At 52.0% G+C, this 24682-nt stretch overlaps 1 protein-coding gene across 1 annotated transcript in view; it reads left to right on the top strand.

Moving 5' to 3' along the window:
- Positions 1-24682, top strand: part of MDGA2 (MAM domain containing glycosylphosphatidylinositol anchor 2) — a gene marked incomplete at both ends in the record, with an annotated part of 293058 nt that overhangs the window by 257417 nt on the left and 10959 nt on the right. The window contains 5 exons of the mRNA XM_082058279.1: positions 2702-2971; positions 13842-13990; positions 17710-17887; positions 22063-22083; positions 23935-24090. Coding sequence (XP_081914405.1) covers positions 2702-2971; positions 13842-13990; positions 17710-17887; positions 22063-22083; positions 23935-24090 — 774 coding nt within the window. The remainder of the gene's footprint in view (positions 1-2701; positions 2972-13841; positions 13991-17709; positions 17888-22062; positions 22084-23934; positions 24091-24682) is intronic.

Raw genomic sequence — 24682 nt, 5'->3', positions numbered from 1 at the left:
CCGGTGCTGGTGCAGAAATGCCGCATTTCCCGATCTGCCCTTTGCTGCTCTTGTCTCCTGTGGTGCAACCCTGACCCCAAGAGTATGTCAAGGTTATTCCTTCTCTATAGCTTGTTAGGATAAAATCTCTGTTGGGCGAATCAAATTGGAAGTGACCACAAAGACAGTAAAGCTTAAACAGAGGCATCAGTTTTTCATAATTTCTAGAGCTGGGACAGAGAAGATAATTAATTTGCTTGGGCTCGAATGCAAATTGGAAGAGCCGAATCAGCAGGTGGAGCATCTGCCCAAGGCCACAACATTGAAATAAACTCACTGAACGCTGTGATTTCTCCTTAACAAATCCCCCACTAAAGACCTTTATGTGATCCACGAGGAGCAGCCGTCTGATTGCAAACAAAGGAGCATCCTCGCTGTCATTGCTCCAGATAGCACAGCCTTCGCTTTCCATTTTACAGTCCTTAAGACATGAATGCACTTAGGCTAAAAAATTCATTAAACATTAATATAGCGCCTGTTTTCAACTTCAGACCGTTTGCTTCCCGAAGATAATTGTTTAAGAGAATGAATCGTGCTCCCTTTGCGGCTTTTCTATATATTTTTCAAAAACTAATGTGGGAATTATGAAAGATAGGGCTAAGTAAATTAAATCAAGTTTCTAAAGCCTTGGGGAAGAGCTAATGCAAATGAATTAAACACATATAAGCTGCAGACATCTGCAGAGTAAGTTTTCTTATGGGCATCGTTACTTTAGGAGGTGCCCGAGACACCAGCACCTTCGCTGGCTCTAAGTCACTATTGTACAAACAAAACACAGCGAGAATACCACCAAAAATAAGCTGTTAGCTCTCGCTACCATCATCTATTGTACTTTTCATCATCCTGTTCCATTCAATTTATTACCTGCAAAAGCACGAGCAACCCAAGCTGATTTTGTGTCCCTGGGTGTCATCTGCTCATGGATGGATGGAAACTGTGTTGTAAAGTCTATTTTGACCTTAAAGACAGAGGAAACTGTATTTAAAAGCTGTTTATGAGGCTGAAGTATCTTATAAGCAAATAAAGCAGTTGGGGAAAGAAAGAGCAGGTTGAATATCAACATGGTAAAGTCATGAAAGCAGCGCTGCCGTGGAGAGGTGAACAGAGCATTGAATACGGTAATTCGGACGGAAACGGCAGAACAAACAGGAGAGGGCGTTAGTGCGAATTGTGAGCGATGGGAGAACGTTACAGTGAAATCATTGGTTAAGGGCTGTTTTACACATCGCACAGAGAGCGTTTGGAAAGTCCTTGTCCCAGATCTCTCTGGTCCCCTCTGTGCTCTCCCGCTTCCCCGGGCGCTCAGGACCAGCGGAGGATGCTGCATGAGCAACCTTATGTTGTATTATTCTATAGGCTAATCCGTGTCCAGCTCCAGGCTGGTGAAGATGTGACCTGGATTTCAAAGTCTATTCCAGTGCCGGCTGTGAGGGTGGTAACGAGTGGTGTCCCGCAGGAGTCACTGTTGGGTCCAGTCCTGCTTAACATCTTTATTGATGATTTAGATGAGGGGATTGAGACCATCATCAGCAAATTTGCTGCTGACACCAAGTTGGGAGGGAGTGTGGAGCTGCTGGAAGGCAGGAGGCTCTGCAGAGGGATCTGGAGAGACTGAAAAATGGGCCCATTCCAATGGGATGAAGTTCAACAAGGCCAAGTGCCGGGTGCTGCACTTTGGCCACAACAACCCCCTGCAGCGCTCCAGGCTGGGCACAGAGTGGCTGGAGAGCAGCCAGGCAGAAAGGGACCTGGGGGACTAATGGACAGGAAGCTCAACATGAGCCACCAGTGTGCCCAGGTGGCCAAGAAGGCCAATGGGATCCTGTCCTGGATCCAAACCAGCGTGGTCAGCAGGACAAGGGCAGTGACCCTTCCCCTGTGCTCTGCATTGGGGAGGCCACACCTGGAATCTTGTGTCCAGTTGTGGCCCCTCAGTTCCAGCAGGACAGGGAACTGCTGCAGAGAGTCCAGCGCAGCCACCAAGATGCTGCAGGGAGTGGAGCATCTCCCGTGGGAGGAAAGGCTGAGGGAGCTGGGGCTCTGGAGCTGGACAAGAGGACACTGAGGGGGGACTCATTCATGGGATCAATATGGAAAGGGGGAGTGTCAGGAGGATGGAGCCAGGCTCTTCTGGTGACAACCAGTGACAGGACAAGGGGCAATGGGTGCAAACTGGAACACAGGAGGTTCCACTTGAATATGAGAAGAAACTTGTTGGGGTGAGGGTGGCAGAGCCTGGCCCAGGCTGCCCAGGGGGGTTGTGGAGTCTCCTTCTGTGCAGACATTCCAACCCGCCTGGACACCTTCCTGTGTAACCTCATCTGGGTGTTCCTGCTCCATGGGGGGATTGCACTGGATGAGCTCTCCAGGGCCCTCCAACCCCTGACATCCTGGGATTGATTCTGAAAAGGTTCTTCCCCCAGAGGTGCTGGACACTGAACAGGCTCCCCAGGGAGGTGTCACGGCCCCAACCTGACAGTGTTCAAGAAGAGACAGGACAACGTCCTCAGACACACGGTGTGACCTTTGGGGTTGCCATTGCAGGGACAGGAGTTGGACTCCGTGATCCTGGTGCATCACTTCCAGCTCAGGACATTCTATGATTCTGGGATCTCTCATTGTAGTTTGATACCAACCGCGCTCTCTCTCGCTGTGTCCGCAGACCCCCCGGCCGTGGAGCCCGCCTTCCTGGAGATCCGGCAGGGCCAGGGCCGCAGTGTCACCATGAGCTGCCGGGTGCTGCGCGCCTACCCCACGCGCGTGCTCACCTACGAGTGGCGGCTGGGCGGGCGGCTGCTGCGCGCCGGGCAGTTCGACCTGCAGGACTCCACCGCATACACCGTCAGCAGCCTCGCCCGCGACAGCTACGGCCTCTACAACTGCAACATCATCAACGAGGCGGGCGCCGGGCGCTGCAGCTTCCTCGTCACAGGTAGGCTTGGACTCACTGTGCCAACGCACGGGCGTTCGGGACTAGTTGGGACTGGTTCAATTATCACCCGCAGCAGGTGGATTGAACACAGAGCGTTTATAAAATGCTTACTAACACTTGATAACTCATTATACCACCTGTAAATCTTTGTGTAACCGTGGCGTGTTGCCACCGTGAAATTGGGTCCGTCTTTTTGAAACATCCCATAGAACCATGGCTTAAGGCGTCTGCTTTGGATTCTGGGGCTGGAAACAAAGCAGGAGATTTAGCTCATTTCAGTGATTTGAGGGTGAAGATTTTCATGTGCAAAATGTAAATACGCCTTGTCCACAGGCATCTGTTGGAGAAAAGCCTGAGAGAGTCGTCAGGCAGCAGATTCCTTCTGTTGGAGGTTTGCAATACGGCTTGAATTTGCTCTTCTCTCTTGGTGCGCCAAGCGAGCTCGGACAGCGGGGCGGGCTGTCGAGGTTTGATTGCGGGGTGACAATAAACCCTGGCAGCTGTATTGTTAACCCCCTCTCCCCCTTCCCACTCAGGACACGCGATTGGAGGGAAAGAAGGACAGAGAGAAGAGAGCTGGGAAAATTCAAAATGTTTTACTAATGCTGCTGATCAAATAGAGAAAATAATACAAACTCTACCAAACCAATCTGGAAAGTGCCGGCAACTGCAGAGCCGGCAGCCGAAGTCCTGGACTGGACTCTGCAGCCAACCGGAGCTGGATTCAGTCTGTCCCTGGCCTCGGTTCGCAGGGACCACTCGCAAGGTCCTCTGCTAATGTCACCATAAGGAAAAGGGACGAGATCCTCGTGATCTCCCCCTTTTCTATGAAGTATCAGGTGAATGGGATGTTATACTGGGTTGGTCAGTTTTTGGTCACCTGTTTCTCGTTGCCCCTCTCCCGAGATGTCCATCCATCCTTATCCATGACCTCGCATTCCATTGCTGTGTCTACCAAACATGGATCTGGCTTTCAGGAAAATGCAGCTGATGTGAAGCTTTAGCTGACAGGCACATTCACTAAAAGAGAAACCTGGTTTTAACAAACCAGGACACAGGCTGCCCGTGGTCTCTAGAAACTGCACACTCCCCGAGTACAAAGGGATGTTGAAATTCATTCCCTTTCACCAAAAGCAAAGCGCTTTGTGGAGTCCGTACACAGGATCATAGACTTGGGGAGCACGTGGAACCTCTGCACTGATCTACCCATGGTGTGTAATTAACGCAAACTTTAGATGTCTGTTATATCTTGGATCTGAGTGTTAAACTGGGTTTTTAGGATGCAAGTCTTGATGATGGGCAAGGAAACCAATAAAAAGGAAACTCAGAATATATAGAGTTATATAAAAAAGAAAAGCTCTCTCATTTTACGCAGGATTTAATTCTTGTTTAACCCTCTTGGCTCCAGCTGCAGTCTGGCCTAAAGGAGGTTTTGCTTTTGGGGCGCTGGCAGCTTCCCGAACCCTGCCATTGATTAGGAAAATGGGCGTTATTATCAGCCTCACCGCTACCAGCAGAACGGCTTCAATTAGGTGCGTGGGTTTAATGGGCGAGCTGCAGAACCTCTGGTTCCCTGCTCCGCGGGTACAGGGCAGACCCTCCGGCCCACCCGTCCTGGGGAGAACAGCAGCAGTTCATCTCCTGCTGTTTCCCAGTAATATGTTGGTTTATAGGATGAACATATATGCCTGCTGTGATGCAGTGCTTTGGTTTCAGGGTGGCGGGGCTGCGTGGGGCAGCGGCACCCGTGGCAGCGCCAGCGACGGGCGGCTCCGCTGCTCCCAAACGGCACCGCACCCGGGGCTGGCTCCCCATGCTGAGCCCACCGGGGGCATTTCCACAGCACCAACTTCACATCCTCACAGTTTAATCCACAGCGCGGCTCCGAAGGCAACCGCAGAAAGCAGCCGTTCTCCAAACGCAGCTCGGTTTGCTGCCCATCCCGCCTGGGCCCCGAGGCTGTGCAGACCCGTTCTAGGGCAATTATTGCGCCAGGACTGGCACAATCTGTGCGGCTTTCTGTGATTTATTACCATGCCAAAGCAAGGCATACAACTGAAAATTAGTACTAAAACGGGTCTATGATAGACCAGTTCACGTCCCGCCGCGTGCTTTGCCCATTTTTTGTCGATAGCATTATGCGGGTTTACGCCGTACAGTTGCGTTAAGGATGCTGAAAGCAGCACTTTGGGTTATGACTTCTATGCTTCCCTCGGTGTTTTAAGGTTAAAATGAGGCGTGGAATGACCCCACAACCCTTGAGGTTATATGGAAGGTCTGTATTTATGACACCGGACACACAGGGAGTCATTTCACCTCATACGTGTGTATTTCCAGTAGCTGTGAGCTTGGTTAAATGCAGTAAAGTGTTACATATTCATGACAGTTTTAGGAACGCCTGTACATATTCATAACCTGTCCCCGGAAGGCGGTTCTTATTACAATGAGTTCAGGAGACATTTCCACAGTCTGCACCTCCGGCTCCTCCTGGTTGTGGTCGCAGTGACCGTGACCCCGGGTCCTCTGCTCTGTGCACGGTCACCTTTGCTCAGTGTGATGAGTTGGTTGGGCTCAGACTGCTGGGCTGGTTAAACTGGCGAATCTCCTGTCCTGGGCCCAAGGTTCTGTTCTCTAGTTCACCCAAGGATGCACCAAGGATTATTATCTTTGTAAGGATCAGTGAGCTCCTGTTTCTCGTACAATAAGTTACACAGAGCTAAGCAAGGCTGGGCAATAGTGATGTGGGTTGAAGGGTTGGCTCTCTAAGTGTCTTTAGTGATGTGGGTAGGGTTAGTTCTTAAGTGTCAAGTGTTAGTTTTTAAGTGTTAATTAGTTAATTGTCAACTCCCTGTATCACGGTGACCCTACCATTGTGTGGTGGGGACACTGGTGTCCAACACGTGGTCGCGATGCTGTTCGTGCCCCGACTGAGATCCGCGGTTGTTGGTTCTGGTTTGTTGTGAGCCGCGGGGTACAAGCAGCTTCGTGGTGACATTTCACATTGGACAAGAGGAATATTCACCCCAAATATTAAGAGAAGAGAAACTTTTTGGTTTTTAAATAAACCAAACGAATCCCTTTATGGCTGTTGAACAGAATGAGGAGGAAATGGGGACCCTCAGGATGAACTCCGAGAGGTTAAATCCAGCAAAATGGGGTGTGTTTTTATGAAAAATTACCAAGTCCAAAGAAAACCTGATGAAACATCAAAACATCTTTAGTGCAGTAAAACATAGTTTGTTTTGTTTGTTCCTCAACTGTGGAATTCATGTTTGTGCCAATCTAAGTAATTCATATGAATCCAGAAATGAGGTGCCATTAAATCTCTTCAGACAAAGCTCTTGTATGGAGCTGAGCCCCTTTGGCACGCGGGACCAAGAGATTTAAATATGGACAGAGTGACCTGAGTTACTGTTACAATTAATTCATTTCTTTATGAAGACGCCCCTACAAATCACCTGCAGACCTTCCGTCCACAGCGCTGTTTCTCTAAGGAACATTTGATTACAAGCTGACTATAAGTTATTAACTATAAGTTATTACGCTTCCAGTAAGTCTAAGTGAATGTTACAGGCTATAAACCAACTATATAAATTACAATCTCGTGTAAAGTTTAATGATGGCTGCAGCAACATTGATATTTTTCCCAATGACGGGAGAAGATTTCTGACCGTGTCACCGATGACAACAGCGTCGTGTCCTCGTTGCGCGTCTCAAACCGGCACTGTGGAATTGTGTTGTTTTCCCCCAGCTGGTGGGACTTGGTGGTCCAACCCCAATCCAAAAACACTACAAAAACATCACAAGAAGTGATTGTCCAGGAGGCCCCCGAGGTTCGCTGTAGGGACAGAGGGTCCAAAACAGCTGTTACTAAACAGGGTTTAGCACTGCAAAGTGACTCGAATACAGGTTCGGGGATCAGGTGAGGAAATGATGAAGGGGCAGCAACGAATCCAGCAGGCGGTGCACAGAGGGCATGCACGGGGTTCACCAAACAGCGCCGGAGCCGCCCTGAGTCCGGGAGGGTCCACACTTGTCTGATACGCTTGGGGTTGTTGTAAAGGGACACACGTACTCGCGTTGAGTACGGACAGTGCACACTCCCAATCCTGCGAGGGTAAATGTATAACACACTCGCAATCCTTCGAGGAGAAATACACGTGCAAATGTGCACGGGATATTACACGTGATTATGTGGAAACACAGGAGGAAAATACACCCGCGATTCTGCGAGGGTTAATTTATACACGTGCTCGTATTGAGTACGGAAAGTACACGTACAAATGTGCACGGGAAGTGTAAATACACGTGCAAATGTGCATGGACGGTAGATGCAGTCGCAGTCCTGCGAGGGTTAGTTTATACACGTGCTCGCTTTGAGCACGGAAAGTACACGTGTGAGTGTGCACGGAGAGTGTAAATACAGGTGCGGCTGTGCGCTGACAGCAGACGCGCTCGCAGTGCTGCGGGGGTTCGTTCACGCACACCGTGCGCAGGGCCAGCGCAGTCTCCGTCGGGGCGAGCGGCTCCTGGCGGCCGCGGCTCCGCTTGGAACCCCAAACATCCCCCACGTTGGCTGGGGGGTGTCCAGAAGCTTCTCTGCACCCCCACCCTGGCTGTGGGTGCCCCTGAAGCCTCCAAACATCCCCCACACTGGCCCAGCGGCTCCTGGTGCCTCTGCACTCCCTTCTTGGCACTGGAACCTACGGGGAGAGGCTGGGGGAGCTGGGCTTGTTTAGTCTGGAGAAGAGGAGGCTCAGAGCTGAGCTCAGCACTCTCTAGAACTACCTGAAGGGCAGTTCTAGCCAGGGGGGGATTGGGCTCTTCTCCCAGGCATCAGCGATAGGACAAGGGGCCATGGGCTTCAACTCTGCCAGGGGAAATTGAGGCTGGAGATGAGAAAGCAATTCTGTGCAGAGAGAGTGGTCAGGATTGGAATGGCTGCCCAGGGAGGGGCTGGACTCACCGGCCCTGGAGGGTTTGAAACTGAGACTGGACATGGCACTTAGTGCCATGATCTAGTCAATGGGCTGGAGTTGGACCAAGGGTTGGACTGGATGATCTCTGAGGGCTTTTCCAACCCGGTCCATGCTGTGATTCTGTGCTTCTCCTCCTAACGGCCCTGGCCTCCGAACAGGAGCTGTTGGCCTCAAACAGCAGAGAGAGAGGGAGCTGTGTCCCCTCCTTCCATGATGGAGCGAGGGGAGAGAGGGCGGTTTGCACATCACCACCATTTAAATGAAAACAAGGTGTTTGATTTTAATGAAAGGCGGTGGGGATTATAACAGCGCCGCTGAACCCAGAGCATCTCCTGGGAATACACAACGGGAAGTCAAAGCTGAAGGGTGGTTCTTACTGCGTTAACGGGTTTTCTTCGCCCATCCCGGTCCAAAGCCCAGTAATAGACTCCGAGCCAGGGACCATCCGCTTGACTATGCATTGGGACATGTGGGGCATTGACTCCTACGGAGTCAATGCCCCACATGTCCCAATGCATAGTCAAGCGGATGGTCCCCCATGGAGCAGGCGGAGCAGAATACAACCCTCTACCAGGGTGCTGAGGTGCTGTTAGTGGATCTCAGCTGCGCTTTTCCTGTCGTTCCCCAAGATGAAGTGAATTAATTCCACCCTGAGGCCCGAGCGTCTAATTTGAGGAGCAGAGGGAGGGTTATCGGAGGTTCTCACCGAGCTTCAGACTCGTTGTTAATGTGGGTCCGCCCTAGGGGGGGAAGGAGAATGAAGTTGGGTCACCCAGAAAGGAAAGGATTGTGATTGCATCCGGGCCCCATAGATCCCGGAACCTGCTGTCCTAGGGACCCAGGCATCCGGGCCCCATAGATCCCAGTCCCATTTATGCTGAACCTGCTGTCCCAAGGGACCCAGGCGTTCGGGCCCCATAGATCCTGGCCCCACAAGTCCCTGCCCCATAGATCCCGGAACCTGCTGTCCTAGGGGACCCAGGCATCCGGGCCCCATAGATCCCAGTCCCTTTTATGCTGAACCTGCTGTCCCAGGGGACCCAGGCGTTCGGGCCCCATAGATCCTGGCCCCACAAGTCCCTGCCCCATAGATCCCAGAACCTGCTGTCCTAGGGGACCCAGACATCCGGGCCCCATAGGTCCAAACCCCATAGATCCTTGCCCTACATGTCCCAGCCCCACTGATCCCAGCCCCATAGATCCCAGAACCTGCTGTCCCAAGAGACCCAGGCGTTCAGGCCCCATAGATCCTGGAATCTGGTGTCCCAAGGGACCCAGGCGTTCGGGCCCCATAGATCCTGGCCCCACAAGTCCCTGCCCCATAGATCCCGGAACCTGCTGTCCTAGGGGACCCAGGCATCCGGGCCCCATAGATCCCAGTCCCATTTATCCTGAACCTGCTGTCCTAGGGGACCCAGGCATCCGGGCCCCATAGATCCCAGTCCCATTTATGCTGAACCTGCTGTCCCAAGGGACCCAGGCGTTCGGGCCCCATAGATCCTGGCCCCACAAGTCCCTGCCCCATAGATCCCAGAACCTGCTGTCCTAGGGGACCCAGGCATCCGGGCCCCATAGATCCCAGTCCCATTTATCCTGAACCTGCTGTCCCAAGGGACCCAGGCGTTCAGGCCCCATAGATCCTGGCCACACAAGTCCCTGCCCCATAGATCCCAGAACCTGCTGTCCTAGGGGACCAAGGCATCCGAGCCACATAGGTCCAAACCCCATAGATCCTTGCCCTACATGTCCCAGCCCCACTGATCCCAGCCCCATAGATCCCAGAACCTGCTGTCCCAAGAGACCCCAGCGTTCAGGCCCCATAGATCCTGGAATCTGCTGCCCCAAGGGACCCAGGCATTCGGGCCCCATAGATCCTGGCCCCACAAGTCCCTGCCCCATAGATCCCAGAACCTGCTGTCCCAAGAGACCCCAGCGTTCCGGCCCCATAGATCCTGGAATCTGGTGTCCCAAGGGACCCAGGCATTCGGGCCCCATAGATCCTGGCCCCACAAGTCCCTGCCCCCTAGATCCCGGAACCTGCTGTCCTAGGGGACCCAGGCATCCGGGCCCCATAGATCCCAGAACCTGCTGTCCTAGGGACCCAGACATCCGGGCCCCATAGGTCCAAACCCCATAGATCCTTGCCCTACATGTCCCAGCCCCACTGATCCCAGCCCCATAGATCCCAGAACCTGCTGTCCCAAGGGACCCAGGCGTTCAGGCCCCATAGATCCTGGAATCTGCTGCCCCAAGGGACCCAGGCGTTCGGGCCCCATAGATCCTGGCCCCACAAGTCCCTGCCCCATAGATCCCGGAACCTGCTGTCCTAGGGGACCCAGGCATCCGGGCCCCATAGATCTCAGTCCCATTTGTCCTGAACCTGCTGTCCCAAGGGACCCAGGTGTTCGGGCCCCATAGATCCTGGCCCCACAAGTCCCTGCCCCATAGATCCTGGAACCTGCTGTCCTAGGGGACCCAGGCATCCGGGCCCCATAGATCCCAGTCCCATTTATGCTGAACCTGCTGTCCCAAGGGACCCAGGCGTTCGGGCCCCATAGATCCTGGCCCCACAAGTCCCTGCCCCATAGATCCCAGAACCTGCTGTCCTAGGGGACCCAGGCATCCGGGCCCCATAGATCCTGGCCCCACAAGTCCCTGCCCCATAGATCCCGGAACCTGCTGTCCTAGGGGACCAAGGCATCCGGGCCCCATAGGTCCAAACCCCATAGATCCTTGCCCTACATGTCCCAGCCCCACTGATCCCAGCCCCATAGATCCCAGAACCTGCTGTCCCAAGAGACCCCAGCGTTCAGGCCCCATAGATCCTGGAATCTGGTGTCCCAAGGGACCCAGGCGTTTGGGCCCCATAGATCCTGGCCCCACAAGTCCCTGCCCCATAGATCCCGGAACCTGCTGTCCTAGGGGACCCAGGCATCCGGGCCCCATAGATCCCAGTCCCATTTATCCTGAACCTGCTGTCCTAGGGGACCCAGGCATCCGGGCCCCATAGATCCCAGTCCCATTTATGCTGAACCTGCTGTCCCAAGGGACCCAGGCGTTCGGGCCCCATAGATCCTGGCCCCACAAGTCCCTGCCCCATAGATCCCAGAACCTGCTGTCCTAGGGGACCCAGGCATCCGGGCCCCATAGATCCTGGCCCCACAAGTCCCTGCCCCATAGATCCCAGAACCTGCTGTCCCAAGGGACCCAGGCATCCGGGCCCCATAGATCCCAGTCCCATTTATCCTGAACCTGCTGTCCCTAGGGACCCAGGCGTTCGGGCCCCATAGATCCTGGCCCCACAAGTCCCTGCCCCATAGATGCTGGAATCTGCTGTCCTAGGGGACCCAGGCATCCGGGCCCCATAGATCCCAGCCCCTTTTATCCTGAACCTGCTGTCCCAAGGGACCCAGGCGTTCGGGCCCCATAGATCCTGGCCCCACAAGTCCCTGCCCCATAGATCCCAGAACCTGCTGTCCTAGGGGACCAAGGCATCCGAGCCACATAGGTCCAAACCCCATAGATCCTTGCCCTACATGTCCCAGCCCCACTGATCCCAGCCCCATAGATCCCAGAACCTGCTGTCCCAAGAGACCCCAGCGTTCAGGCCCCATAGATCCTGGAATCTGCTGCCCCAAGGGACCCAGGCATTCGGGCCCCATAGATCCTGGCCCCACAAGTCCCTGCCCCATAGATCCCAGAACCTGCTGTCCCAAGAGACCCCAGCGTTCCGGCCCCATAGATCCTGGAATCTGGTGTCCCAAGGGACCCAGGCATTCGGGCCCCATAGATCCTGGCCCCACAAGTCCCTGCCCCCTAGATCCCGGAACCTGCTGTCCTAGGGGACCCAGGCATCCGGGCCCCATAGATCCCAGTCCCATTTATGCTGAACCTGCTGTCCCAAGGGACCCAGGCATTCGGGCCCCATAGATCCTGGCTCCACAAGTCCCTGCCCCATAGATCCCAGAACCTGCTGTCCTAGGGGACCCAGGCATCCGGGCCCCATAGATCCCAGTCCCATTTATCCTGAACATGCTGTCCCAAGGGACCCAGGCGTTCGGGCCCCATAGATCCTGGAATCTGGTGTCCCAAGGGACCCAGGCATTCGGCCCCATAGATCCTGGCCCCACAAGTCCCTGCCCCATAGATCCCGGAACCTGCTGTCCTAGGGGACCCAGGCATCCGGGCCCCATAGATCCTGGCCCCACAAGTCCCTGCCCCATAGATCCCAGAACCTGCTGTCCTAGGGGACCCAGGCATCCGGGCCCCATAGATCCTGGCCTCACAAGTCCCTGCCCCATAGATCCCAGAACCTGCTGTCCCAAGGGACCCAGGCGTTCGGGCCCCATAGATCCTGGCCCCACAAGTCCCTGCCCCATAGATCCCGGAACCTGCTGTCCTAGGGAACCCAGGCATCCGGGCCCCATAGATCCCAGTCCCATTTATGCTGAACCTGCTGTCCTAGGGGACCCAGGCATCCGGGCCCCATAGATCCCAGTCCCATGTATCCTGAACCTGCTGTCCCAAGGGACCCAGGCATTCGGGCCCCATAGATCCCAGTCCCATTTATCCTGAACCTGCTGTCCCAAGGGACCCAGGCGTTCGGGCCCCATAGATCCTGGCCCCACAAGTCCCTGCCCCATAGATCCCGGAACCTGCTGTCCTAGGGGACCCAGGCATCCGGGCCCCATAGATCCTGGCCCCACAAGTCCCTGCCCCATAGATCCCAGAACCTGCTGTCCTAGGGGACCCAGGCATCCAGGCCCCATAGATCCTGGCCCCACAAGTCCCTGCCCCATAGATCCCAGAACCTGCTGTCCTAGGGGACCCAGGCATCCGGGCCCCATAGATCCCAGTCCCATGTATCCTGAACCTGCTGTCCCAAGGGACCCAGGCGTTCGGGCCCCATAGATCCTGGCCCCACAAGTCCCTGCCCCATAGATCCCAGAACCTGCTGTCCCAAGGGACCCAGGCGTTCGGGCCCCATAGATCCTGGAATCTGGTGTCCCAAGGGACCCAGGCATTCGGGCCCCATAGATCCTGGCCCCACAAGTCCCTGCCCCATAGATCCCAGAACCTGCTGTCCTAGGGGACCCAGGCATCCGGGCCCCATAGATCCCAGTCCCATTTATGCTGAAGCTGCTGTCCCAAGGGACCCAGGCGTTCGGGCCCCATACATCCTGGAATCTGCTGTCCCAAGGGACCCAGGCATTCGGGCCCCATAGATCCTGGCCCCACAAGTCCCTGCCCCATAGATCCCGGAACCTGCTGTCCTAGGGGACCCAGGCATCTGGGCCCCATAGATCCCAGTCCCATTTATGCTGAACCTGCTGTCCCAAGGGACCCAGGCGTTCGGGCCCCATAGATCCCGAGAGTGAGATGAAGAGCCGTTCAGTGAGAATAGCTGCTCAGTTTGTTCAGTGAACAAATGGCTCGCTCGTAGCCGCATCCAGCCCGTGTGGCCGGTCAGTCCCTGTGCGACGCGCGGCAGAACCGGGGCGCCCGTCAGATCCGGCCCTAAAATGCAAATGTTACCTGGGAATATTTCTCATCACGCTGTAAGTTCCTGCAGTGAGAAGAGCCCAATCCCCACCGGGCTAGAACTGCCCTTCAGGTAGTTCTAGAGAGTGCTGAGCTCAGCTCTAAGCCTCCTCTTCTCCAGACTAAACAAGCCCAGCTCCCTCAGCCTCTCCCCATAGGGCTTGTGTTCCAGTCCCTTCCCCAGTCGTGTTGCTCTTCTCTGGACCCTCCAGCACTTCAGTCCTTTTCCTGAGCTGATGTGTTTCTGGAGGGCGACACTTGAGCAGACGAGGCTCGGGGACAGCGGGCGGTGGCCCCAGCGTCCCCGCTCGCCCCACACCTGACGCTGCTCTGCTCTCTGTTCCCCGCAGGCAAAGCCTACGCGCCCGAGTTCTACTACGACACGTACAACCCGCTGTGGCAGAACCGGCCCCGCGTGTACTCGTACAGCCTGCAGTGGACGCAGCTGCAGCCCGACGCCGTGGACCGCGTGCTGGCCTACCGCCTGGGCATCCGGCAGGTGAGCGGGCGCCGCAGCGCTCTTCTACATCCACTTATTCCTTTTCCAGTTCGTTTTATTTTCTTTTGCATCTATTAATGGCAATAACACGCTGATTCTGACCGTAGCTCGCACGTGTCACCAATATATTAGAAAATGCAGTGTATTCTTTGCACGTATCGAGGATCTTAGAGGTGAGTGAGCGCTCGGCTGGACCCAAACCCTCCCAAAGAAACACGGCGCTGGGGGAGCTGACAAAGCTTTTGGGTGGGCAGGACAATCTCGGGGGCTTGTGGCTAAAGGAACGGCGTAGAAGTGGACGTGAGAGACCACGGTTAGTGTTGATGGTGTTGATGGCAATAAGGAAAGTGTTTGGGTGCCATCCCAGTTTGAGTTGTTAGCGTTGGTTCTGCACGGGTTTGCTGCCATCTTGCACGAACAACCCTCCTGGAGACTCATTAGCACGTGTGTGAAACACGGAATTCAAGAGCTGTTCCTCAGGCGGTGGCTCCAGATGCCCCACAAACATCACCTGAAAGGGATTCACCTGCATTACCTTTGGTTGGGTCTCCCATGGAAACAGGTGGGTGTAGGGACGCTTGTAGCTGGCCCATGGAACACGTGCTGATCCCCGAGGAGCAAAACGTCACGTGGACCCCATCAAACCCACCACGGTGTGTCTTCGTGGGTTCAGCGTGAACTCCAGTGGGAACTGGCGCCGTGACGGGATCGACCCGCTTGTTAAAGTGAACGTAACGTCCCCATTAATTCACCAATTAACAACACCCTCTGGCTTCTCTGAAGGGTGCTGTGCTATCAATCAGCGGGACTGCAGGGGTGCAGGTGTCTCCCATGGGTGCCAGCAGTGGGTGCTGTGCTATCAGCAGGACTGCAGGGGTGCAGGTGTCTCCCATGGGTGCCAGCAGTCCCATGGGACTGGGATCTATGGGGCCTGAACGCCTGGGCCCCTTGGAACAGCAGGTTTGGCATTATGGGGCCCAAACGCCTGGGTCCCTTGGGACAGCAAATTCCAGGATCTATGGGGCTGGAATCTATGAGGCAGAGACATTTGGGACTGGCATCTATGGGGCCCGCACGCCTGGGTCCCTTGGAACAGCAAGTTTGGGAACTATAAGCCTGGGGTCTCTGGTTTCACCACGCAGGCTCATTGCACAAGTTGGATAGAACATAGATCTTAAAGAACTGATGGAAAGCCAAGCGGTGCCTGTGAAGCGGAGACTCACGTGTTGTGGCTCTTTGCAGGATTAACGTCCCCGGTTTCCTTTATTCCCAGCCTGTGGGTGCCCATGGTCCCCCCGGTGGGTGATGAGAAGCTCACGTCTCCGCGTGCTCCCTCCTGGGCTCCACTGGCCTTTATTGTATTGTTAATGTCTGTTTATTTCAGTAGCTATAGGGTCAGGTGTATTCAAACATATATAATGTGCTGGTGAACGGGATTCCTGTGCGGGTCGCATGGCTGCACAATGCAGTATATAATGTTCTGTCCATACCATAGCACAGCTCTCGTACCAGACACCTACCGCTAGACAGCAAATTTGCTGCAAAGGAAAAAGTGAACGGGGATAAGTTTTTTTGCCTTTCTGGTTAAATTATAAATTACATATAAATTAAAAATATAGAGTTTCCTTTGTGTAAAGTTGTGAAAAGCGAAGGAACAACGAGCTTCCGGCTATGAGATAGAGAGCCCAAATTACAACTCATGTAGCCAATGGACCTGAAGTGCCCTAATTCACGTCTTAATGTTGTTATAATAGTTCAATTGTATGGAAAAACAGAAGGAAAAGTGTATTTTACCTTCCAAAGCTTTTAGTGAGTTGGTTGTTGGTGTTTTGATTTTACTCTGGTCTAAATGACCTCTCTCCTTCCCTTATTTCCCACCCCGCTGGTAAAACTCGGGATTAAACCTGTGATCAGAGGACGGGGCTGTTGGACCATCCCGTTTCCACACCGGCTTCCCTTACACTGTCTGGTTGTTCTTCAAACACCCGGCTGTACGTTGGGATCACGGGCGGATGTTCTGACACCAGAACCACTTGAGATACTATAGATACTTAGAGTTTTACATCCTGTGTCTTCAGGGCAGGATTTGTGCCCGTGAGACCATTGCAGAGGGAAGAGGTGTCACCAGGAACGATGGTACCTGCGCTGTGGGAATAAACTGGCGGTGAGCGCGGTACAACCCGTTGGTTCGTCTGTATTACAGGTTATTTGTCACCATGAGTCACTTTAGGGCTGTACAACTGTCCTTTGAAGTGACGGTGACACAGGAGCCGCGTGCCCTGTGCTCAGAACCAGATTGTATTGTGGGCAAAGCGTTGAAGAGCAGCCACTAGGTCCCCAATGAGGCCAACGCTCATTGGGACCTTTCCCTGTGCATTGTGCACCGAACACTCTGATTTTATATATGTAACTGCTAAGCAAACATCTTTATTTATCAAGGAAAATCAATTGTCGTAGTTGTTATAAATTGCAAAGAAATTACCTTAAAGTAATTCTTTCTGCAGTTCTTTATGGGGTGTGCAATGCATTAATTTACATGGCGTTCAGTTGTCGTTAATTAAAGAGACGCTCGTCTGACCTTTGGGGTCAATTAAGGAGTTTACGGTTGAAATCGATAGACCGAGTACAATGGCCTAAGGACGTGTTGGTTCTTTATGAACACAACCGTGCGTACAGGAGATCCGTGGTTAATCATCCCATAGGGTTCATTCCTCGAGAAATCTATATGTCCAAGTCTTTTAGAAAATATAACATTTCTCAACAATGGGCATGGAATACATGTCCTTTTATTGAGCACACAGAGAGTATTCTAAATATCCAAATATTCTAAATATCCAAATATTCTAAATATTCAAATATTCTAAGTATTCTAAATATTCTAAGTATTCTAAATACTCTAAATACCCAAAGGTGAGCAAGGCAAAGGAGTCCCCGTGAGGCCTCCTGTGCTCTGCATTGACCGAACACAGCCGTGCTCTGCTAATTAATTACAGGTTAGGAACACCATAGCGCTAATAAACACCCCGGAAATAAGAATTAGCACATGGCTGGTGTTGATTTCAAGGCAAAAAGATGCGCGTTGTTCCTGTGGGGAAATAACAATGTCCAGCACGGGCTCGGGATGTGTAACACCGGAATGAGAGATCAAATTGGTTTGTGTTCGGAATGAATAAAACAATGGAGCTTCGTTATCAATTGTGTTTGGGCGGATGTAGAAAAGGATGATAATCCAGAGCAGCACCTGAATTGGATATGGATTCGTGACTCGTTGTGGTAATTGCAAACTTTAAACGTGAAGTGTTAATTATCAAAGGTATCTGCGGAAGTTTCTGGCTCAGTATTGCCCTATCGAAAGGAGGCAGCTCAGAAATCCCCCGAAGTTGAATTTACACAGCGCTTTTCCTGCATACAGCAAATCTGGAGCATTTTGGGTGCCCAAGGTTGGGTGTCCAAGGTTGGGTGTCCAAGGTTGGGGGTGCCCAAGGTTGGGTGTCCAAGGTTGGGTGCTCAAGGTTGGGTGCTCAAGGTTGGATGCCCAAGGTTGGGTGCTCAAGGTTATTTCAGGGTGATCCACGTTCTCGCTGTGTCTCTCACCCTCTCGGGTCATGGGAAGGATGGAGGAGGCTCCTGGGGCTGCTCCGTGTGCTCCCGTTGGTTCTGAAGGTGATGACAACACCTGTCCCAACAGCTCTGACATCGCATCCTTCTTCTGATTGTAGGCCGGACAACAGCGCTGGTGGGAGCAGGAAATTACGGTGAACGGCCACATCCAAAAGGGAGAGTTAATTACCTACAACCTCACCGAGCTGATCAAGCCGGAGGCCTACGAAGTGCGCCTGACGCCCATCACCCGATTCGGGGAGGGGGACTCAACTATTCGGGTCATCAAGTACAGCGGTAAGAGCATGTTCGGGTACATGGGGACGCGTGGGGGTGCGTTGGGCGTCGTTCTGTCGCTGTGCGGGGGTTGTGTGGAGAGAACAGGCGGCAAGTCCCGCAAAACGCTGCAAAGGATGAGGCGGGGATTCCAAATTCTATGTAGAACTGGATAGAAACAAAAACCTCCACCCAGGAAATGTCTCCAAAAAGCCAAAATGCAAAATCCTATTGAAGTTTGTGTGAAATAAGGGAGAAAAGCAGAACAAATTAATGTTAGCTTTGTGAAATAGCTCTGTTACGGTTTAAGGCAAGGCAGCAATAAACCATGGCAGACGCTCCCTGTTGTCCCCTCACCTCGCCCCACTCTTTCTTTTAGATCGGAAAGATGATTGGGAAGATAAAGGGAAAGGAAGAGAGACTGCGACTGCAAGTTGGAGAGTTTTAAAGGGTTTTACTAATGCTACTAATAAATAGAGAATATATATACAAACTATACAAACCCAATCTGGAGTGCTCGATGTGGAGTTGGCGTCACTCAGCAGCAGAGCTGGGTGTGTGGAGCTGGCGGCTCCAGCAGCTGCAGGCCAGGCGCCCCGAACTCCTGGGTCCCTCCCGAACTCCTGGGTCCCTCCCAACTCCTGGGTCCCTCCCGAACTCCTGGGTCCCTCACAAACTCTCAAACCAGAACCTGGGTGCAGGATGCAGGGCCTGAGGCCTGTGGATCACAGACAGACAGACAGGGTCCTCTCTAGATGCCAGACATGGTCCAAGAGAGTGACCCTCATGAGCACCTTCTTATATAGGGGGTATGACAATTATGGGATGGAATACTTCCGTCTCCCAGCATTACCAGCAATTAATTCCTAGAGCTCCGAAAAATCCCTCAAAATACCTTTGTTAGAGTATTTATTTAAGGAATAACTGGATCACGGTAACGAATGGGCAAGAGGCACCTTAGAGGGAGGGAAGGTCTACCCGTGATACCATTGTGTGGTTTGCAATGGGAACAGCCGAGCAGAACAAATCTGAAAGGAATTAAATGTCATGTGCAATTCTTCATAATTAGCGATTAGCTCCGCCCTACTCGCTCTCGTCATAAATTATCATCACTGCGTTAATAGCGAGGGAAAACATTGCATTAAGCAGTTGCAAACATCAATTCTAACACTGCGCTGAATTCACGTTGTGCTAATGGTGGTGGTGACTCATTCCTGGGGATCAATATGGAAAGGGGGAGTGTCAGGAGGATGGAGCCAGGCTCTTCTGGTGACAACCAGTGACAGGACAAGGGGCGATGGGTGCAAACTGGAACACAGGAGGTTCCACCTAAAGATGAGAAGAAACTTGTTGGGGGTGAGGGTGGCAGAGCCTGGCCCAGGCTGCCCAGGGAGGTTGTGGAGTCTCCTTCTGTGCAGACATTCCAACCCGCCTGGACACCTTCCTGTGTAACCTCATCTGGGTGTTCCTGCTCCATGGGGGGATTGCACTGGATGAGCTTTCCAGGGCCCTCCCAACCCCTCACATTCTGGGATTCTGTGATTCTGTGAATGTGCCATTGGTGCAGCTGCGAGCAACATCCCCATCTCAAACGTGCCCATGAGGTGCCAAATCCAGCACCCAGGAGGGAAGAAGTGGCCGCTTGAGCCCCAGATGCTTTGGAGCTTAGTGCTGTTACCAATTTGCAGCCTCAGGAATCACGGGCCAGATGCTGATCCATAAGATAAACCTAAAGCGACGTCCCTTTGAGGAGGGATCCCAGAGCGGCTGATGCTTCCTGTGCTTACAACCGGCAGTTCTACCGCAGCATTCACCCAACAACTGTATCCAACTATCCAACGACTGTAGTGTCAGCAAACAATCGCCAGGCAAATTATAAGGATGTTGTAGCTTCAACTGTAAAATCATGATATCATGTACATTATTATAATGCAAAGCCGATACTATAATCTGAAACGCTGGTGTCTTAGCGCAGCAGTTAATGGGCTGGCGGGAAGCGCAGCAGCAGGGCCGCGTCGATGTAAGAAATAATTATAGACATTACCCAGCAAATAAAAGGCATCATAGGAATCTTACAAGGAGAACTAAGATAATTGTTTTACGTTTTTCTCCCATTACATTTATTTTAATTGCAGGGAGAAAACACTTGAATTTCTATATATTTGTGGTGGTTTGTGCGTCTCTGTGCGTTGGGTTTGAGCGGCACAGCAGCCCCCAACGGTCTCAGGCCTTCGCCTCATCACATTTCGCTTTTTGGAGAGAGACTTGGAGAGAGATTTTGGTTGCGGTGATTAGGAACGACACACACCGGGACGCAGGCAGGGATTCACGCAGAGGCAGAGATCTTGTTCAGGAAGGAGCGCAGAGCCGGGCCTAGCAGAGAGCTGACCTAGGCCTAGGCTGCCTTCTTTATTCACCATGGACAATTTATAGGATTTACAGGTACGGGCAGGAAACACGTTGGCCGCTGCGGTTGGCCTATGTTATTCTAAAATCATGGAGGGAATGGGGACATGAGGAGCTAAGCCCAGCCTAACTGCTTTAATCTGTTCTTCTTCTGTCAATCAGTCAGTGAAGGTCGTTTGGCGAGGCACCTTTTTTGGGGACAATCCAAAGAGTTTGAGTCAAGGTTCCACGCTGGTGGTGGTTTCCATATAACCTCATGAGTTTAGCTACAAATAAACCCTCGGTAAATGCGTTTTGCAGCAATTTCAGCTGATTCTGAGTTCGGTCACTCAGGGATTTCACAAAGTGGGTGTTTCTTGGAGAACCAGCGGTCACTGGGAGGTAAAAGCCATGAGGTTATCCAGTACAGTGTGATGATGAAGTGACTGAAGAAGATGGCGCCGGGGCAGATCGCTGATCGCTTATTTGAGTGATGGGAAGATGAAACAGCCGAGTTGCTGATTTGGGGCTGTTGGGAACTCTTGGGGTTGAACCCCGAATGCAGCAGAATCCGGGGGGTCACACACTGGAGTTCACGTCTATAAATACAAATATGGCACGGGAAGGGCAGCAAGAAACACACAGCAACACCCGTGCTGACGGCATTGCAGATATACCCGCTACTTCCATATAACAATTCATTGCAAGCGTTCTGCTAATCGCATGTTTTGTTAAAACTAGGTTTATCTTTTAGTGAGTGTGCCTGTCAGCTAAAGCTTCAGATCAGCTGCATTTTCCTGAAAGCCAGATCCATGTTTGGTAGACACAGCAATGGAATGCGAGGTCACTGATAAGGATGGATGGACATCTCGGGAGAGGGGCAACGAGAAACAGGTGACCAAAAACTGACCAACCCAGTATAACATCCCATTCACCTGATACTTCATGTAAAAGGGGGAGATCACGAGGATCTCGTCCCTTTTCCTTATGGCGACATTAGCAGAGGACCTTGCGAGTGGTCCCTGAGAACTGAGGCCAGGGACAGACTGAATCCAGCTCCGGTTGGCTGCAGAGTCCAGCCCAGGACTTCGGCTGCCGGCTCTGCAGTTGCCGGCACTTTCCAGATTGGTTGGTAGAGTTTGTATTATTTTCTCTATTTGATCAGCAGCATTAGTAAAACATTTTGAATTTTCCCAGCTCTCTTCCCTCTGTCCTTCTTTCCCTCCAATCGCCTGTCCTGAGTGGAAGCGGGGAGAGGAGGTTAACAATACACCTGCCAGGGTTTTATTGTCACCCCGCAATCAAACCCTCAACAGCGTGCAATTCCAACATGTCCTTATCATCCTTCTGTTCCTCACACAAACCTCTTAGAGCAGAAGTTCCCAATCCATCCATGCTCACGTTTACCTGCAAGCAGGTATCACAGAACCACACACTGATTTCTAAGCCCATTTCCCTTGTTTAGCGTCGCCTGGGTGGCTCTGGACCCAAACCCGGGTGGCCAGTCCCATGGTTCAGATATCTATAGGCACTAGTGAAGTTTGGCTTTCATTCTGTTCCAGCCTGTTAAGATGTTAAGTAGGTGAAGTTCAATAGTAAATAATTACAGACGTAGAGGTTTTTGTCATTTGTGTGAAATAGAAGTGCCCATTTTATCAGCTCCCCCCAGTAATCCCCATCGGTCCTGATGTGCCGTGCGGGACATCGCACAGACCCAGGGACAAACAGACAAGGGGAAACTGAGGGTAATCTGAATATTGATGGGTCAGAGTTTCTCTGTGTGCTAATTTTCTCTCTGCTCTGTCTCACAGCTCCGGTGAACCCGCATCTCCGTAAGTATTCCTTTATCTCTTTAGCTCTTACGTGTGTGAAGAACTGACCTTGCACCCATTGTCCCTCACGTTTCAAAGCAGATGACAAGTGTTTTAAGTGCGGTCGCAGCCGGCGCGTTGCGGGGTCACCGCGGTTTCGTGTGGGGTGACGGCGTCATTCACACACACAGGATCAATCACAGAATGGACTGGGCTGGAAAAGACCCCAGAGACCATCCAGTCCAACCCTTGGTCCAAGTCTGGTCCGTTCCTCTTGTTCTGTGGAGCCGCTGAAGCAAGAGATGGAGGAAGGAGAGATTACGCTTCCGGCTCATCTTTCTTCCCCCCTGCCCAATCTAAAGGAAAACACTGATTTTCTGAAATAATGTCCATTTGTGGACGTTATTTATTATTTATTATTCATAATTAATTTATAATTTATCTAGTTAATATTTATTTATTTATTTATTATTGTTATATTATTATTACTTGTTATTTATTATTATTTGTTAATATTTATTTATTATTTATTATATTTTAAACAAGCTCCAGCCCAGGTCCCTGTTTAGCTGTACATACCCAAGCTAAGCTCTGCGTCCCTCTGTCCTCACTGATTTACACCGAAGCTCCGGTTGGCTTAAGGGGATTTACAGTTCACCGAAAGCCCAAACCTGCAAACATTTATACACCTTCTCAATTGAATGTGGGCGAGTAGTCCCACGATGCCTGGTGTTCGAGCTCCTCATCACAATGAACACAAATTGCCCCCCATAAAGAAGGGGACAGCGCGTGCAGACGGCTGCGTTCTCCCTGGAGAAAAGGGATTTACTTGTTTTCTCAGATAAATCAATTGACTTTGCTGGAAGAGTAAACTCAGCAGGAACTGCTCGTGTGCATGAAATTAAGCTTTTGCACATTTTGCTGCATGGGGCCTTATTCTGTTCGGAGATGAAAGTTGAACGTTGAGGTTTTGGTTGATTTTGGTTGCTAAATGTTTGGCGGTAAGACTTTCTCATCCCATCGTAGCCAGCAGGCAGGATCCCGGGGCTGTGTGTCCCACCAACCTGTGTCACCAGCCCAGGAATCCTCCCTGGGGTTCTCGGTGTCTTTATTCTTTAGACCTAAGTTTTACCACTCGACCTCAAACACATTACAGAGATCTTAGGGGAAGCCTAAGAGATGCCTTCAGGACGTGATACAGTCACCAGATAGACCAGACCTAAACCTTCCTCCCAGGTATTGGTCTAGCTGGTCATTATAACCCAGGGGTGGAGACTCACCTCTTCCCCTGAGCAATCCACTCGTGTGCTTCACTGTCCTGATTTATAGACGTTTGCTTCATATCCAACCCAAAGCTCCTTTGTTCTCGCTCAGCCATTACGTGCTTTCCTACCCCTGTTGAAAACCAAGAGTAGTTTTGAATATGTCACTAGGAGATCATGTGTTCATCCTAAAAAAGCTGCCATCCTCTTTTCCCTGATGCTGTTATCCCTCAAACAAAATACCCCAATTTGCACTTATTTTTTCCCCTATAGTTCGTGCTTTATGGACACGCTGTTCTCCTCAGCTTTTTAGAAATGTAGCTGGATAAGGAGCTGCAGCGTCCCTTTTATACATCTGAGAATGCGAGGAGGAGCTGTGCACTCAGATCTGGATGTAATTTCAGCCAACATCAACACGTTGATGGTCATGATGTTTTTTCGTGGGGGTTACTCCAAAACAAAGCACACACTCAAGGCTAGAATGGTGTAAACTAAATGTACATCTGTTTTTCAGTGCTTTCAATAAGCGTCACCCCACAATGCGTTCGTTATCATTGATGAGTCCATTGACGAGCTTCAGGCGCTAAACCTCTGCTCGTTGGGTTGGCAGGAGAGTTCCACTGCGGCTTTGAGGACGGCAACATCTGCCTCTTCACGCAGGACGACACGGACAACTTCGACTGGACCAAGCAGAGCACGGCCACCAGGGACACCAAATACACCCCCAACACCGGGCCCAACGCCGACCGCACCGGCTCCAAGGAGGGTGAGTGCTGCTGGTGGCCTCGGGACGCCCCTTGGGCTGCGGGACACGTCCGGGACGTCCCTTGGGGTTCATCACCCAGCTCTATCATTTTTCCCAGTCATACCAAGGACTTCAAGGACTTCTAATTGCCAGTGGGAGGCGTGCGGCTGGTCCCAAATCACAACCCACCCACAGGCCCGTTGGCCAGCTCGGATTGTTCCTGTTGTGCGTTCTCAAAGCGTTACAGTCTAGTGGGGAAATACTCTGGCACAATATTCTTCCAGTTTATGTCATTTAGATCCTAACTTGGGCTCAGACTGTCACAATGAGATTTTTTTTGCCCCGTTTTTAGGGTGTTGATAAAATGTGTGATTTTCAGTGTGCTCCCCCGGTGAACAGAAACGTCCCGTCTGGACTGCAGTGGATATTTGCATTGGAAAAGTCAGACATATTGCACTGAACCCATCAGGTGCTGCAGTAACTCAGGGTATTTTACTCTATATCCCTGCTTGCACTACCAAAGGGGATAAAAATCACACCGCATTGTATGTGCTTGGTTGCATTGAATAGTCTCTGTTGTTGGCGTGGTCCAGGGTCAGAATACATGAATATC

This window comes from Streptopelia decaocto (genome assembly GCF_964273445.1).
Source record: "Streptopelia decaocto genome assembly, chromosome: 7".
Taxonomy (NCBI): Eukaryota; Metazoa; Chordata; class Aves; order Columbiformes; family Columbidae; genus Streptopelia; species Streptopelia decaocto.
Note: the sequence above shows the minus strand (reverse complement) of the source record. Positions and strands in the feature narration are given on the sequence as shown.